The sequence below is a fragment of the Drosophila melanogaster genome, chromosome 3R, assembly GCF_000001215.4.
Source record: "Drosophila melanogaster chromosome 3R".
NCBI classification, from domain to species: Eukaryota; Metazoa; Arthropoda; class Insecta; order Diptera; family Drosophilidae; genus Drosophila; species Drosophila melanogaster.
The window spans coordinates 21520842-21536712 of record NT_033777.3 but is presented as its reverse complement, the minus strand read 5'-3'; the positions used below and the strand labels follow the sequence as shown (position 1 = coordinate 21536712).

The 15871-nt window shown below is 43.5% G+C and overlaps 1 protein-coding gene and 2 long non-coding RNA genes across 7 annotated transcripts; 1 reads left to right on the top strand and 2 right to left on the bottom strand.

Moving 5' to 3' along the window:
• Positions 1-1345: 1345 nt before the first annotated feature.
• lncRNA:CR44033 (long non-coding RNA:CR44033) lies at positions 1346-2284 on the bottom strand. Its single transcript, NR_074038.1, has one exon. It is a non-coding gene; the product is annotated as a long non-coding RNA:CR44033 (long non-coding RNA).
• Positions 2285-3726: 1442 nt separating this feature from the next.
• lncRNA:CR43372 (long non-coding RNA:CR43372) lies at positions 3727-5726 on the top strand. Its single transcript, NR_048450.1, has 4 exons — positions 3727-3834; positions 3948-4147; positions 4201-4336; positions 4399-5726. It is a non-coding gene; the product is annotated as a long non-coding RNA:CR43372 (long non-coding RNA).
• Positions 5727-8114: 2388 nt separating this feature from the next.
• Positions 8115-15785, bottom strand: sp3 (spermathreecae). 5 transcript variants are annotated; one of them, NM_001170205.2, is made up of 12 exons: positions 15561-15785; positions 13681-13909; positions 13205-13625; positions 13025-13146; positions 12596-12961; positions 12198-12525; positions 12064-12134; positions 11295-11628; positions 10950-11186; positions 9811-10884; positions 9312-9450; positions 9022-9245 (listed from the first exon to the last, which is right to left on the bottom strand). In NM_001170205.2, exons 1-9 carry the CDS (start codon positions 15655-15657, stop codon positions 11166-11168), a joined length of 1989 nt encoding a protein of 662 aa, NP_001163676.1. In that variant the 5' UTR covers positions 15658-15785; the 3' UTR covers positions 9022-9245; positions 9312-9450; positions 9811-10884; positions 10950-11165. The 5 variants fall into 5 exon arrangements, with proteins under 5 accessions (NP_001163675.1, NP_001163676.1, NP_001036740.2 ...); NM_001043275.2 differs by having other exon boundaries at positions 11413-11628; NM_001170204.2 differs by lacking the exon at positions 11295-11628 and having other exon boundaries at positions 8115-9245.
• Between the last annotated feature and the right edge of the window lie 86 nt (positions 15786-15871).

Below are 15871 nucleotides of genomic sequence, written 5' to 3'. Positions count from 1 at the left end.
GAAATAGACACTGCAGCAACAGCAGCAGCTTCTACAGCAACAGCAATAGCAACATCGGAAAATGCCAATTTCCAAAGCAAACAAACCAAAGCCAAAAGCAATCAGAGCGACCCGAGTCGAGCGGGCAAAAGTGGAAATCAATTTGTCAAATCGAACAATTGAAATGGGCACGAAAGGATTACACATGCGACCTGGAGGACTGGGATTTCGAGAGCGTGTCTATATAAATCAAAATATTCCAGAACGCAGCGTAAACAAATTTGTTTCAAGAGCGCGCCTCTTGTCAAAGGGTTTTCCGTTTTCGATCATACTATGTACGATTTCCTTTGTTGGCGATTTGCTTTACAATTCGCTGCATCCGTCATTAGTTGCGCCAATTAGAATAGTTGAGAAATTTGAATTCTGCCACATCATTTAATTTTAAATATTTTAACAAGCTCCGGCGGGGTGTGGAAATTTTTAAATTATTGCGCTGCATCGCCGGCGGCTCGACACGTCATTTGCTGCATTTGCTACCAACCTATTCCAACCCTATTCCAACCAACCCAACTACAATCCATCTACAACGCATCCAACCCATCCAAAAACCCATCCCATGCGATCCCATGTGATGCGATCCGTGTAACACGCGAATTTAAATAATCTTTTGTTGCTGCCTTGCAGCCAAATGATAAATTATTAAATTAGCTGTGGCAGCACTTTTGCATGTATCACCATCGCCCGGTGGTGGTTACCCCACCAGGAGGACCAAGGACTCGACTCGCCAGTGATTTGTGAGTGCCTGCACTTAGGGAGCGGATGCCTTTCGCCTTTGGGTAGTTAAATTGAATCGTCTGGGGACAAGTTTCTAATAGAGAGAAAGGCAGTTGAGAATTGTTCGGATCGTTGTTGCCGCCCCAGAACATTTTATTTTAAATTGCCGGGCTGGTTTTTGCTAATTTGCCTTTTACATTGCTGGCTGCGACCCAAACTACACTGAGCCGAATGACAAAAGGAGCACTTTGTTTGCATACCTAAGTGGGTGCTTTAGGGTGATGCACTGAACAAAATAAGTACTCAGAATGTTTCCTTTAACCGCTAATAAATTCCTTTGGACTTGGTTTGTACTTTGTACTTTATTTGTAAGATTACCAACTTTAAGCAAGCGCTTAAATATAAATAGGTTTAATATATGTATTTAATTTTTTAAACTTAATATAATGAACATATTGTTCTTATGATTGCTTATGATAGCTTGAACTGAAATCAGGTATTACAACTAATATGAAAAACAGCGTAAGTCAGGCGGCCACTTCATTGGAAATTGAAATCCTTATTCCGAAAATTTCTCTTCCTTTATTTTTTTGAGTGTGGCCTATTTTTTGGGTCCTTGCACACTTGTTCCCATTTACCACGCCGGCAGGACAATTTACAATGTGTTTTGTTCATTATAGAACTATTCCTGTTGACCTCCACGGCCCGCCCTAAAAACAGCTCAAGGCGCATATCAACGCACTTGAATGTGGCCGCCTGTCGCCTCCGGGTCCTGTTCCTTGTGCAGCTCCTGTTTTTGGCCACACGAAGTTTTAGGGAATAGGAACAGGGGTTGCAAGAACTGGGATAGCGATCCGTGTGTGTGCCCCCGACTGCGAGGCTGGGATTCTGTGGCTTCTGCGTTGTATAACCTTTTTGTGCCGAGTGCCGAGCGCCCCTGGGGGTTGGCTAATGAATAGTTCCTGTTACCGGAATCGGAGTCGGACAATTTTCAAACACATTTGTTGTAAATTACGTTGTTTGCGCGATTGTCGACTTGATTCAGTTTAATTGATGTCAATATGCAGGGATTTTTCCAACCCTTCTCTGCTGCTGCTAGCGTAGAAGGGGTGAACAATTTGTGGATTGCATTTTGGTTGTTTACAAATATTTACACTTTTTACTGCTGCTAGCAAACACACATTTATCTGATAAGGGCACATGGTGAATTTTGGAAAGTACTCGAGCTGTTGGCTGTGCCTCTACCTCTGCCGCATATGCAAAAGTATTTGCGCATATTAAAAACTAATTTCAAAAGTCAACATGCCAATAAAAACAACAGACTCCCGCCAGGAGGGTGGCTCCATCCGCACTGGCAGGTACTCAAGACGCACCCCTTTTTGCTGGCAGCCAAGGGCGCTGACAATCCGGTGGCTGGGTGGGCCCACAAATTAAGCAAAAGGCACTCGATGCCACCAGCTACTCTACTCTACTCCCCCAATCTGCCAGCAATAATTTAGGAAATATGTTTAGGCGAGTGTTAAGGGTTGCTACGATCTGAGTCCGGACTCAGGATTCCGGACCAACCAAAATGCGGGCGTCCCTTGGAGGATGCTGAGATTTCCAGCTTCCGAAATGCTGGGGTGCGCCTGTGGGCTGACTGCCCAAACAAAAGCCAAAAGTTATGCCGAAAATGATATTTTTCATTATTAAACACAATAATGTGGTTATTATTTTTATGATTGCGGCTGCCCGCTCCTTTTGCTCCTTTCGCTTCCGTTCGCTCCTCTTGCCGCGCACCGAATTCCTTGGGGATGGAGCTGCATTCATTCGGTTAGTTTGTTTATGTTGGGCTTGTGGTCTTTGGGGATTTGGGCAAGCTTAATTTTAAGTGCCCCGTCGAAGGGCCGGAGAAGCTGAAAAGCGCAGCGTGTAATGAAATATTATTGCTTGACCAGGGGCTTTTGCTCTCCTGTTTGCCCGCCGGTCGGGCATGGGCGAAACAAAGAAAAACATTTGCGCCAAATGGTTTTTCTGGTAATTAAAGAGGGGCCGGGTTCCTGCTATTCAAAACGGAACGTAGCTGCTATGTTCTATTTAAAACCATGTGCTCCCGACTGTCCCAGTACGCTCCCGAAAATTATGATCCATGGCAGCAGCCGGATTTGGTTTCTCACGCATAAGCCAACGCCTCTAATAAGGCAATTAATCAATATAATTACCAGCGATTAATCATAAGTCAGTCCGCTACGGCACGATGACAGTTTTCCGCCGTTTGGGCCAAACTTTAAAAAACTAAATTGGGAATCGGAGGCAAATAAATCAATGCCCCTCGAGCTATGCTCACTGAACTGCTCAGGAGTCGGGAAAACCCATCAATCCCCCGAAATGTCAAAGCCGCAAGGAACATCCGACAAATTCACGTAAGTCCTTGCCGACTGACTCCATTTGAGAGCCATTTCATCTGGGTGACTGCTTAAAAATTAAACAATCTTCGAAGGTTGCTGCGTCGACACCCTTTCAGTGGCTGTCATACGGGGATATGCTTAGCATCTCATTGACCCGTGGCAGCCGCAGCCGTAGAAAGCATCTCCGAGGGTCGGCTAATCAGTTTAAAACGCTGTCATCCCGAAACTCGCCCATCTTGGGCGAGTGGAAATGATTCCCGTGGAAATGGGCACCCGAAAGTGTGTGGGTTGCGGCACATTTTAATTTGTAATACGAGTCGAAATTGGGTGTAACTTAGACGCGCCGCCATGAGATTCGGGTATGGATTACACCCAGCTAGCTCCCGGCTGATGTGACGCGTAGAAAGTGCCACCTGGAGTCGCAATCCCACTCAAAATCCGACCGAGTCGGGAGCTGGGGAAGATGAGCGGCGGATCAAACCGCAGACGCATGTGTGAAAGTGTGACTAAGTAGCAGCCTGAGAAAATGTGACAAAAGGTCGAGCGTCAATTTAAGTACACTTTTTAGACATTTTCAGACTGTTTACCTAAGTAAGAAATTTTGCTACATTTGGTCGGAGTCACCAAATAGGCTACCAAGTAGCTTTAGCAGTACACCTTAAAGATATGTATTATGGCATAAAATACTATCTAAGTAAGTCCAAGAATAAAAATAATTCTACAGCCATCAAAAGAAGATAATATAGTATTATAGTAATGATAAAATACGACATACTTTACATAAATTTCTGACTGTTCCTATTGCAGCTTTATAACGTAGCTTTTCTATTTTTTCTAAAATTTCGTTCGTAAGTCATATAAACAGACGCAAATCAAAACATCAAAAGGAAGAGTTAGCAATTGACTTGATTTGTTGTTACTCATCGTAAGGACTTGAAATGGATAAACGTTGGACATAAGACTAGATAATTAATGAACTAAGAATGATGTAAAAATGTTGAATGGTGGTAATAAAAGTCATCTTCTGACCAACATATAATACTTTGTTAACCTGTTCCAGATCATGACCACTGCTAACAGATAAATCCTTTGCTGCAGTTCCAATCAATTTTCCCACTTTCCTCTGGCTTCCACTTAAGAACTGAGAAAGGAAATCAAATCGAACATCCGCAAATTGCTTGCCATGGCAGGAGTTGGTAATCTCTCGATTATGCCATTGCCAAATCCAGCAACTTTAATGACAAACCCAATTTACCAGCGACAGGACAATAAATCACTGGCAAAATGACGCTGTCAAAGACCGAGTGACAAGCAGGAAAGCAGAGCAGAAAAAACAGTGAACCAGCAAACAGGACGATAAAGACAATGCCACAAAACAATTTCGCAAGGAGTTGGCAGCTGGGAGATGGAATGTGGGGATGTGGACATTTCGGAGGTGGAGCTCATCCGCATGCTGACCAACATGTCGGTGGCCACAACGAAATACGAGCACTCCCCCATTGAAGGACCCCCAAGGAAATCGCCCCACACATTGATGAAGGTGTGGAAACGTGCGATTTTGTAATTGATACTAAAAAGCCCTTAATTGGCACCTTAACGCTGCTGATGCTCTGACAAATTTCCCCCAAGGACCAGTGACGAGGGCCGTTCCTGGCGATGACATGCGTGGGTTGTCCAAGGACACAGCTCGAGGGCCAACGGGGGGTGGACTTGCTGATGGGGTGGTCGAGAACGTGGATGCGGACGTGGACGTGGACGTGGGCCGGAGGTAATCGGATACCTTTTAGGAAATCGAGATGCCGCAATCAAAGGCGTCGAAAATCGGTGCCACATTATGCCGCATAATCATGGTCGGCACATCATCGCTGTCATGTGACCATGTGAAACATCCAATCCCGGCGCAGCCAAAACAAATGGCTCTAATCCATAATTGTCTGGCCGCTGGTCAAGTGGGACTTGAGCCAATAAATCTCATCGAACTAATTCGATACGTTGGCCGTTTGCCGTTGGGCGGCGAGGATGTAAAGGACGTTCAGGACGTTCAGGACGTCCAGGGCGGAAGTCCTCGAGGATGAGCCACCCTTGTGGTTTTCGCTACTTGTTTGCCAGCCTGTTGTCATTTGTTAACATTTCATTACATTTATTTCACCGGACACAATTGCAAAGTGGATGAATGGATTTGCCGTTTGATGTCGCCTCGAGGATGAGTCCCCGCCATCTCGACCACCATAAACCAACCACCCACCTCCAACTGGCGAATTTATCTGCTTGTGCGAGTACTTATTTGCTCTCAAACCAATTTGTTTTATAATTGAATTTGAAATTGAAGATGACATTCGGTTTCCGATTGTTTGGCGTGTGGTGCTATAGCTATGGCCACAGGCCACGCCCCGCCCAGCCCCCTGCAGCAATCCCTCGCTGACCTGACCTCAGCTGTCTATGTGTTTAGGTTTTGGTAATTGTATGCAGAGATTCTCGGCGCGTGTGTGTGTGTACGTTAGTGTGAGAGAGTGCTAGTGCTTGACCAGAAATTCAATTATGTATAAAATTTCACAACCATTTTCGGGATGACTTTCCGAAAAACTCAATTTTCTATTTAATTTGCTTTCAAGTGGCATGGCGGTTTCTGGTCTGGCCTACCTAGGTCATAGGCCAAAGTGAAAAGAGCACACACACACACACACACAGACATCGACATATGCGTGCACTTTGACCTCGAGGTGATTCGCATCTGCAAATATTGTTTGGCACGCCGAGCGGTTTTGGATTTTATTCATGCATCATTTGAGTTTGCGGCTATTTCGATTGATTTATTCGAATTACCGTTCGAAGTGCTCTATAAATTTTGCATTTTTCCGCTGTGGCAGTGGGATGCAATTATTTTAATCGGTTTAACGTTCGACGCGGGTTAAGGTGCAATCATTTCAATTAACGCCAGAAAATTGTGGTTTTGTTCATTCATCCAAAAGGGGGAAACTATTTATGAGTACTGCATTTATTTCAAACTTCTTAGCTGTGCTGCATAAATCATATATCTCTTCATTATCTGGTGGTTGTCAGAGTTTGGATCATATCATATATGTACCAATATCAACCCAATAGATCATATTTATGTAAGGAGTCAATAAATAAATATTGTTTCCGTGGACAACTCTATTGAATAGCCAATGTGAATATCCAATACCCGCAATATAATAAATTGATTAAATTGAATTTCTATTTTTAGATGGGCTCAAACATTTATCTTTTGTAGCAAAGGATGCCTTTAGGCCATTTCAAATGTGAGTGTATCCTGCTTTTCTTTAAACTACTAATGTTATTCTCATTACTGCTCATTGCACAATATATCTGGATTATCTTTATGGCCTATTTTATTTGCAGTAACTTCCAAATGAATTCTCACAATACAAGTTCATGTGGACGAGCATGTGGCTCAAACGGAAATTAAAGGACCCTCAAGTGCATCGAGGTACTGGTCCAAGTGCACTGGACCCCAGATTGAATGTCCCAGCCCGAGCCAGACACCAAATTAGCATACATACCATAAAGCAAATTTGATTTCTATCACGGACCACCCAAAACCCGGCCCACCGAATGGAGGCGAGGCACTCAGCTGTGCGCCAAGCACTTAACCCGCTTTTAGCAATAAAATTAACTTTCCATAGAGGATTGGGATGCAGGGATGTGCTGGCAGCACGTACAAGTCGAACGTATAGGAAATTAATGGTTTAAGGCAAAAGTGTTTAACGAAATTGGCCGGGGCATGGAATTGGGGATGAGGGGTGGGAACTGGGTATGATGATGGGAGCTATAAGGCAGCACACATGCACACCGAATACCATGTAGGCTACTCCAGAAGGCAGTAAATCCTGCGACTATCTCCGCATTTCACTTTATTGGCGCATAAAAACCGAGTCAAACCGAAACGAATATGGAGGAGGAAAATCACCAAAGGAAAGCCAGCCCAGATCCGTCTCCGTTCGTCGGCAGTGGCTGTCCACCCAACCACCCAACCACCCATCCGGCCATCCACCCATCCGACTATCCGACCGTGGAAGCCGGATGCCTGATGCCGGACGGGTCTGGTGGCGTTGGTTCAATTTGAAAAGGAAGCTGTGCTTAAGAAGGCGTGTAATTGAAACATTCAAAAGACAATTTCCAAGTCTTAGCACAGACACACTTAATGGACGCAAAAGACATGGACAAAGTTAAGAAGTGAATGCGAAAGAAAAATGCCATGGATTTCGGGAGGCAGTGCATCCTTGGCGCTCGGCGGGGTGGGTGCGCTGGTCAATCACGCGTAACTGGGGGTCAAACGGATTGGCATGAAATATAGCAAGTTATTTCCCACCCAGCTGCCACCCACCACCACTTCCCTTGTTTTCCCATTTCCGCTTTCCATTTCCATAGGTAGACAATGCGTGCGTTAATTAAACAAACAGCCAATAAGATTGATGGCACTTTGATTGAAAAACAATTGATGCAACTGTACGTACACATTAGCATGATATTGGACTCCGCTTCCTGGTCATCAGAGGAGAAGCAGCATCCTTGTCCGCATCAGCGTGTGGCTCTTATCAGCTGGCGGGCCAAAAGTTCCCGAGGAGTTGGCCCAAAGTTCGCATAAATAAAGGCCAATATCAATAGAGCCACGCTTGTGTATGTGTAAGCTGATTGACAGCATCACGAGGTCCGTTTCCGTGGTGTTTTAATGGATTTTTGATTTCCACTTGGCAGCGGGGTTGCGGGTTTTGGGGGTTGGTCTCTGGCTGCCACTTTTTGCTTCCTTGTTTATCGCTTATGTAAACAAGCCACATCTAACAACGGGACACCACTTGACACTGACGTGCTGCGTTTTTGATAGGATGGCGAGAGCAATGCGATTCCCATTAACCATGGTTTCCATTGGTTCTTTGTTAGAAGACACAATCACAATTTTGGCATTAAAACACATATATATTTCACATATTCGGTGGCGCATACAGAATTGTACCAATTGTAGTACGTTTACATAAAATGTTCCTTTATTTACAAATACACTACAGAGATTAATATCGAACGTATTCGAACCAAAACTTTATGAGTATCTATAGCTCTTCCAATATTCGTTGACTTTGCTGAAATCTCTTAAGTTCTCACATATGTTTTAATTGCGTAGTGTCATATGATGTTTTGGTTTTCCAGTCACAAAATGTGTTGTTTTCCTATAAGTGTAGCGTGTAAAAATGTTGGCATCCGCCAAGTCTTTTGTTTGTTTGTTTTGCCTTCTCGTGGTATTGAGTTTTCTGTTCACCAGCCTGATGTGCATACGTATAATTGTTTCGTAAGCCAAGTGCTTGAGTTCTACTGAGCTCTAAAACTAAGCTGTTGGTTAAGGCTGAATGCTAAAAGCAATGCAAGCATATTATAGGACATTAAGTGGCAGATCTATTAAAAAGGGAAGCTGTAATACCATCCATCACTCACCGAAAAAATGAATTTATAATCTTACCCTATGGTAAGTAAAATTATAATCAAACAAAAACTAACATTTTTCTTAAATAATAATGCTAAAATAAATCAATTTTTATAATTAAAAATATTACTTCTTTATAAAAAAGAATATAATTTATTTATAATATTGTTAATCTGCAATAAATTATATCCCTTCAAACGATCATTAAATGTGCAGCTTATTCTTGGTGTTCATTATAATATACCCAATCTTTTTTCGGGTTGCCCAAAAATCTATAAACTCACTACAGCTTGGTGCTATAACAATCACAAATATGGCGTATATCAACTACATTATAAGAACCACAAAAACGATACAATTTAATCTTTGCTTTATGCCTAATATGGCATCAATGGAAGTGCCTCGAACAACAAGTAGAACAATTTTCGTTTTCTTGCATTCTATTTCGAAAATAAATATATCACTTGCACTTATTTATTAAAAAGTGTGTAGCTTCGGCTATTGCCCGCCTAGTGACCTTCTTACAAGGCTATTAACTTGGTTTTGCACTTCTCGGCCTCCCACAGCTCCAGCAAGTGATCCCGTGAGCTTGGGTCGCGCTCCGGCGGAGAATTCTCGGCGGAGAGGATGGTAGGTGAGAGGACTCCGGTCTAAAAGAATTCGGAATGGTTTAATTAAATATAAACAAATATATGCAAGTAAGTTTGTTTCTATACCTTGGTGGCTATCTTGCGGGGGTCCAAGTTCAAGCCAATGTTCTTGGCCAGCTTCGAGAGCGGGCTAGTAAGCTGCTTCAGCTTGTTGGCTTCCGGGTGAGTGGGCAAACCGGGAAGGCTGAGATCCCTGGCGGACGTACTGAAAACGCGTTACAGTACAAACACGGCTTAGCTTTAACTAGTTCTGTTTATTTTGAGCGATTTTTGGCCAGAAACAGCCTGAGTGTATGTGGTATGGAGCAGGCACTGTTGTTTTTTTTTGTACAATAATACATGCTAGTCTTAGGTATTTATTGTAAAGATAAAAAACATTGAACGTATAGAAGGGTCGTAATAATACTTTGAGCTTGAGGAATAAAACTGACCAAATGTTACATAAACACATTTACAATATCTACTATAAATAGTTCGGCTACTTAACAACATAAGACAAAACAAAAAGTTCTAAACGAAATGATCTCTACAACCAAAGATCAACGATCAATCGTAGAATACAGACCTGGACACAGGCTTCACCCCCTCCTCCCTGTCATCAAATGCTTCGTGAGCTTCCACACAGATCAACGGATTTGGCGTAATCGGTCGGATGGCCGGTGCATTTTCCAGAAGGCCCGTGGGCAGACCAACGTGGTCCGTCACGGAGGTTATGGAAATGGTTAGCACATCCTCTGTGGTTTTGCACATGCTATCCTTCTGCTCCAAATGTCGAATTTCATCGGAGGAGCTAGGCGAGTCCTCCTTCTGATTACCCATTACAATACCCACCGACGGCAGAAAGGCGTTCTCGTTGTAGTTGGACTTGTCCATAGCTATCTCCACATCCGAGTCCACCTCGGGCTCGTACAAACTGTTGTCATGCTCATCGGTATCGGTGCTGCTTGCGCTGTTGGAATTTCGATGCTTGCGACCCAGTGTGAAAACTGCCTTTTCCGCTTCCTGGCCAGATTCTATTTCGCTGTCTCTCTGACGCATTACTTGTGGATTCATAGTAGCTGCCAGGCTGCTGGGATGGGCTTGCGGCTTTTTGAAGGTCTGTCCCAATTTCGAGAACTGTCCCGCCATATTTGAAAGTGCCTTTGAGCTTAACTGTACCAGCTGAGATTCGGAAAGGTTGCGTGGCATGCCTCTTGGAACATCCAAAGTGGGCAACTTGCTCTTTCTTCGCTGCAGCACCCCACCCGTAATGTATCGTACTTCTGTATTCCCTGCATTATCCAGGGCAATGCGGAACATCTCGACAATTGAAGTCATGGACTCGGCTACCTCCTCCTGCGTCTTGATCACATAGGCCATGTTGTTAAAGAATCTTAGATTGGCCGAGCGAAACATGTGAAAGTAGCCCTCTTGCTCGTCTACACTGTAGTTCAGACGCAGACAAAGATGCGCTGGAGCGGATCCCTGAAAAATTTTCGTCTGCTGATGCATGCCCAACTCTATGAGACGCACCTGCGTCAGTTGCACCTTCTCAAAGCGCACAATCTTGTCCAGATGTGAGTCGTATTCGGCAACAATATAGCAATCGTCTGTGAGCAACAAAATAGTATCTACCTCTGTTTCGTTGATATCGCCGGAGCTACGGAATAAAGTTGGTATGTTTATAAATATCCAGAAAATTAAAAGTAAGTGGTCTTAACTAACCTTGGGTCAGCATCTATTAGTCCCCAAGCTCCAACAGGATACTGAGCAGTTCCCAGCAGCAGGCGACGACAATCTTCCACTAGCAACTTGGCTTGCTCGGCATTTTCCGTTCCGTCATTTTCATCTGGGCCAGCTTGTCCGCCCAAAGCACTGAGTGACTCCGAGGAGACCTGGTTGCCTAGCATCAAATCTATGGTGGCCTGTCGATACGAGTCCTTAAATCGCGCCAAATAATAACTGAAAATAATGAAAACCCATTAATTAAAACGTAATATACCGCCTGTTAAAAAAAAAGCGAATGTGCGAATGATACGAAAGGATAAGTATTAAATGTGGGAAGAGTACCTTTTGTAATAAAATAATCAAAGGATATATAGCAATTGAAGAAACTATAAACTTTAAATGTCTGGACTCGATTGCATGGCCATCTACTCCAGCTTGGTATCGCCTTTGAGCTGCGCACCTGGTCGTAACGATGGATTCGAGGAGTTGTAGCTCGGGACCCAGCACACCAGGATTATAATAGCCGTGAAGCGGGGGCCGTGTTTCTGGTGTGAGGATCTGGAGAATGGTACTTAGGACCTCGTCCTCCTGCAGGTCTTCTGCCCGCAGCAACTGGCCCTGCATCAGATCGATGATGCATTGGCGAAACGAGTCCGCAAAGTTTTGTATGAAAAAGCTACGAAGAAGTTGGGCACGGCATTAGCTACGGGTCTGAGCATTGAAATAGTATTATGGTGTTAGAAAGATAACCCATTGCTTAGCATTGGGTTTGAATTTTAGACGAAAACGTAAACTTGATCTCTTTTGATTATGAAGAAACAGGCATGCAGCGTTAGTAAAGCATATGAGTACTATTTAGAAACGGTTTAAAAAATTTAAACGCATGACATGGCTATTGAGATTAAAGTTTTGATTGATTGGACGCCCAATTACCCATAATTAGCAGAATGGCCGATAGTCTATTTTAATTTTAATAGCAAAAAGGGTATTATTAATCGATTAAGTTTGAATATGACTATGACAAGTGGATTAATCAAGATAAGGAAAATGGAACAAATGTAAGGCAGCAACAAAAACAATAAAGGTGGGTACTCAGAATTTTTATACGAACCGATTGGCGGAGTTCATGCCGTCTTTCATCATACCGCTGATTTTGCGCTCACCGGTGCGAGTATAGTCTCCCTGTAGTGAATTTAATTATATTTTTAGTGGACAACTCGATTATTTCGATGTTTATCTACTTGCCTTTAATGCATTTGTGCCTGCATACTGCCTACTTATTATGTCGCCATTGTTTGCCCATAGCACCATAAACGGAGATTTCAGCTGCTCCGGAATGGGAGTATAAGGCGGCGAGAGGCCCAGTTTCACTAGCTGAGATTCGAGTACAGCCTTGCCAATAGCCGTTTGCACCACATTCGTTCTATCTAGGCAGTCCATGCAATTTACCCTAAACACGGATTTTTGGTTGCATATCATTCCACGTTGATCCCGCCAGTGGAAGCCCATTGCACCTGCCTCAGGGCCTACTGCGTCGATTAGAGCCGACACATTCTCGAAGCGCATGCCGCGGCTAAACAAATAGAGTAAGAAGTATATATGTTATCAGATGATCAGATCAGTTTTAAGTAATTGCATTTTACCAGTAATCGTGAAAGTCAAAGGTTACATATATCAATCGGTCGTTGTTCAACTTAATCACGTGATCTGCATAAGCATCTCCAATTGTCTTCTCCTTTCCGCTCTGCTCAACCAAATTGACGATGCACACCCGCCCATAGGTCTCCAGTTCCTTGGTAAAGTGCAGTTCAAAGGCCTGTTGGGTCTCGGCAACCCCTCGATCGAGGCGTGGTGGTGGGCGATACTTGTAGCCCGGCTGGCTCCAGTAGATAGGCACAGATCCACGCACTTGGGTGAAGGAAAGCTGGTGATGACGGAATGAGAGTATTTGTTCCGTTTCTACGTAATTGGCACAGTTTCCCTTTTCGTCTACGCCCCGTCTCTTGTAGCTGTTGTTAAGTAGGAATAATATTTAATAAATTAATTGGATCCGGTAAGCTAAAAAGTATTACCGTGTTCCCGCACGATGACGCGATCTTCGCGAAACCAAGGCCAAGGTGAAGCATTCATTGCCTATGACACAATTTTCAACTTGCATGAATCCCTGAATGATGGGGAGTATCCAAGTTTTGTCCTGCGAATAAAGCGGTTTAGTATTTTAAGCCAGGGGCACGAATTTTCGAAACACATACATTCAAGTTAATCAAATCTCTTATCATATGCTTGTTCCAAAAGAATCTCTCATCCGGCTGAGACTGACTTTCCTCCGATTTGGCCTCATGGCGCTGCAGATTGTTGGTGATATCGCAGTCGAAGCTGAAATAAAAGCTGTCCGTCTCGTCGAATATCTTGTGTAATTCCTCCGTTATGCGGCGTTCAATATGCCTGGGCTCCCGAATGCCCACAGATGACTTAACCTGCTTGGTGGCCAAATTCGCAGCTTGCTGGGTAGTATTCTTAATAGTGTTGCCTGCACTCTTTACGGCGCCCCACGTCTTGTTCATGCCTTCGAATAGTTTGGTGCTCTTTGAGGAGCCTCCGCCGCTCGACGGAACGCTGGCATTGTTGTTGTTGGAGGTGGAGACGCTGTGGGTGGGCGTGGACTGGTTGCTCCTGGTTAAAAATATAAATGAATTACTAAGGAACATAACCTGTTGTATAAACTCACTTGGTGTGCTTGGTGCAATTGGGCAAATCGGTGTCCGGATCGTCGGCACTCAGAATGCATATCGACTTGATTTTGTACACCAAGTGTGGTGGATATAGAACGCCCACTGCCGAAGCCTCCTTTACCACAACTAAATGGGGTTCATAGACATTGGGCAGTGAGATTACACCAACAATTCCGTGTGTCACGCCAATGCATTCTATGTCGTCCACAGAACTGAGATCCCATCCTGGAAATAAAATATACTCAAGGCATTACAACTCAACTTTTTATTACTGAAATTATAGGAATTCAAATTTGAAACTTATAATCCGTTTAAACAAGTCTCAAAGGTTTTAACGTATTAATAATGGTTAATAGTGGTTAATTTAATGGAAAATCCCATATTTTGTAACTAAATATGCACATATGTATTGATTCAATAAGATTGCAGTGATCCCTAATCTCCTTCCCAAAGTCCGAATACAAAAATGTCAGAATAAATTGTCCGACAATTTTATGAATGATTTGTAGGTATGTCATCTGCCTAATGACCATGTTTTTGCTCGTTAGGGTTTATTGGGATTTGATTAGCGTACGCCCCCTGAATAAAACAATCTCTCAGAATAAACAACTGGCAAAGCTTATACAAATAACTAGAGCATTACTCGTTGGGTGAGCACGAATATTGACCGCCGACTAATGAGGACTGCCCTTAAGTGACAAAGCCTGTAATTTCAGGTTACACATTTGCATCTGGGGCGTTGCGTGTGGAATGATTTCCCCTTGGGTTTACAACCGCTCATTACTGTGCAGCGAATCTGAAAGGCACCCACACAGCCCACTGCTGCAGCTAAAAACAGCAATATGCAATTGCACTTTACGTGCCGGATACGTGCATCCTTGGAATTCTTTTATATGTGGCACGTTTAAAAGTTGCTCATGCATTTTAAAGCGACTTGCTGCGAGACCCCTTCATAATCTTATCTTGCAGTCAAGTTTATCTGGTTCTCCCAAATGAGATAGCGCCGGAAACTGTCTGGAACCCATAATTTACGCTTTCCTCTGCTGGCCCTAAACATCGATATGGAAGTGTGGCCCTTATAAATTAGACCAAGTTGATTTTGGTGGCAAAACACTTTTCATCGTGAGCACACACGCTTTTCAACAAACAATGAAATTTGACGGGCGGAGCAGCTGCTGTGACCTTGGCAAAGATTTATGGGCTGCGTATGGGTCAGGGGTCACGCGGCGGATGAGTCATGCCAAACAAACTGTGACCATCCCCAAGGACCTGGAATCCGAAGACTTGTATCCCAATACAGTCCGTTAATAGAGGCAAGTTGCGTGTCGCCAAATTGATCCAAATGTAATTGCTGCGCACTAAACACGCAATTAACGGTTGCAGACGCATTGTCGACTGTTGATTGTTTAAGTTATAGGAACAGCAGGATGTCAACTCGATGGGGAATAATAAGTTTAGGCGAAACGAAGTTTTTAGTTAATGGAATGAAATGCAATGAATCAAACTTGAAAAGCATTGAGCTGTCAACCAGCTACTGCCAAATTTCGAGATTGAACTGAATTAGTAATTCGATTAGATGGGGTTCTGGAGAAACCCGCTTTCCGGGATTATTCATGACCGATGAATCTTTTAAGGCTTGCGTCCTTGAAATATCTAAAAACGTCGCAGTGTGTGACACATACACACTGAAAACAAATGACCATTTTCAGGAAGTCGCTCAATTGCTCATTTTAAGCGTATGATACATCCACTTATCTGAATGAACTTTGTAGCAATATTGACCTCCGATTATTAAATAAACGATGAACATTGCGACACCCACACAAATACGATGCGATTCATTTGAGTCAATTGTGTTTAGAGACCTGTAATTTACCTGCTTTTATGGAGAACTCAGACGTCCTTCGGTGCCACCACAAACTCTTGTCCCGCTTCACGAAGATATAGTGCGAGTCGGTCTGGAACACCTCCATGGCTGGATTTTCTACTCTACTTTTGTGACATTACCCGACCAGCAGACCAAGTCAGTGAAAACTATTACTAGCAATTTCGCGATTCTTTTGTTTACGAAATTTGTGACATGACCGATGTGACCAGACTGCGGATGGGACAAAAACCCATGTACCATTTGTAGGTACATGTACTATCGATGGTGGCTACCACGATTTCTCGATTGCCCGATTACTT

What these genes read in the sequence shown, in the direction of transcription:
- sp3 (NM_001043275.2), bottom strand. Translation starts at nt 15,657, where the DNA reads ATGGAGGTGTTCCAGACCGACTCGCACTATATCTTCGTGAAGCGGGAC. An exon ending in TGAGTTCTCCATAAAAGCAG is followed by an intron (nt 13,910 to 15,560) that starts GTAAATTACAGG and finishes TTTTATTTCCAG; the next exon opens with GATGGGATCTCAGTTCTGTG. An exon ending in CGTCATCGTGCGGGAACACG is followed by an intron (nt 12,962 to 13,024) that starts GTAATACTTTTT and finishes ACTTAACAACAG; the next exon opens with CTACAAGAGACGGGGCGTAG.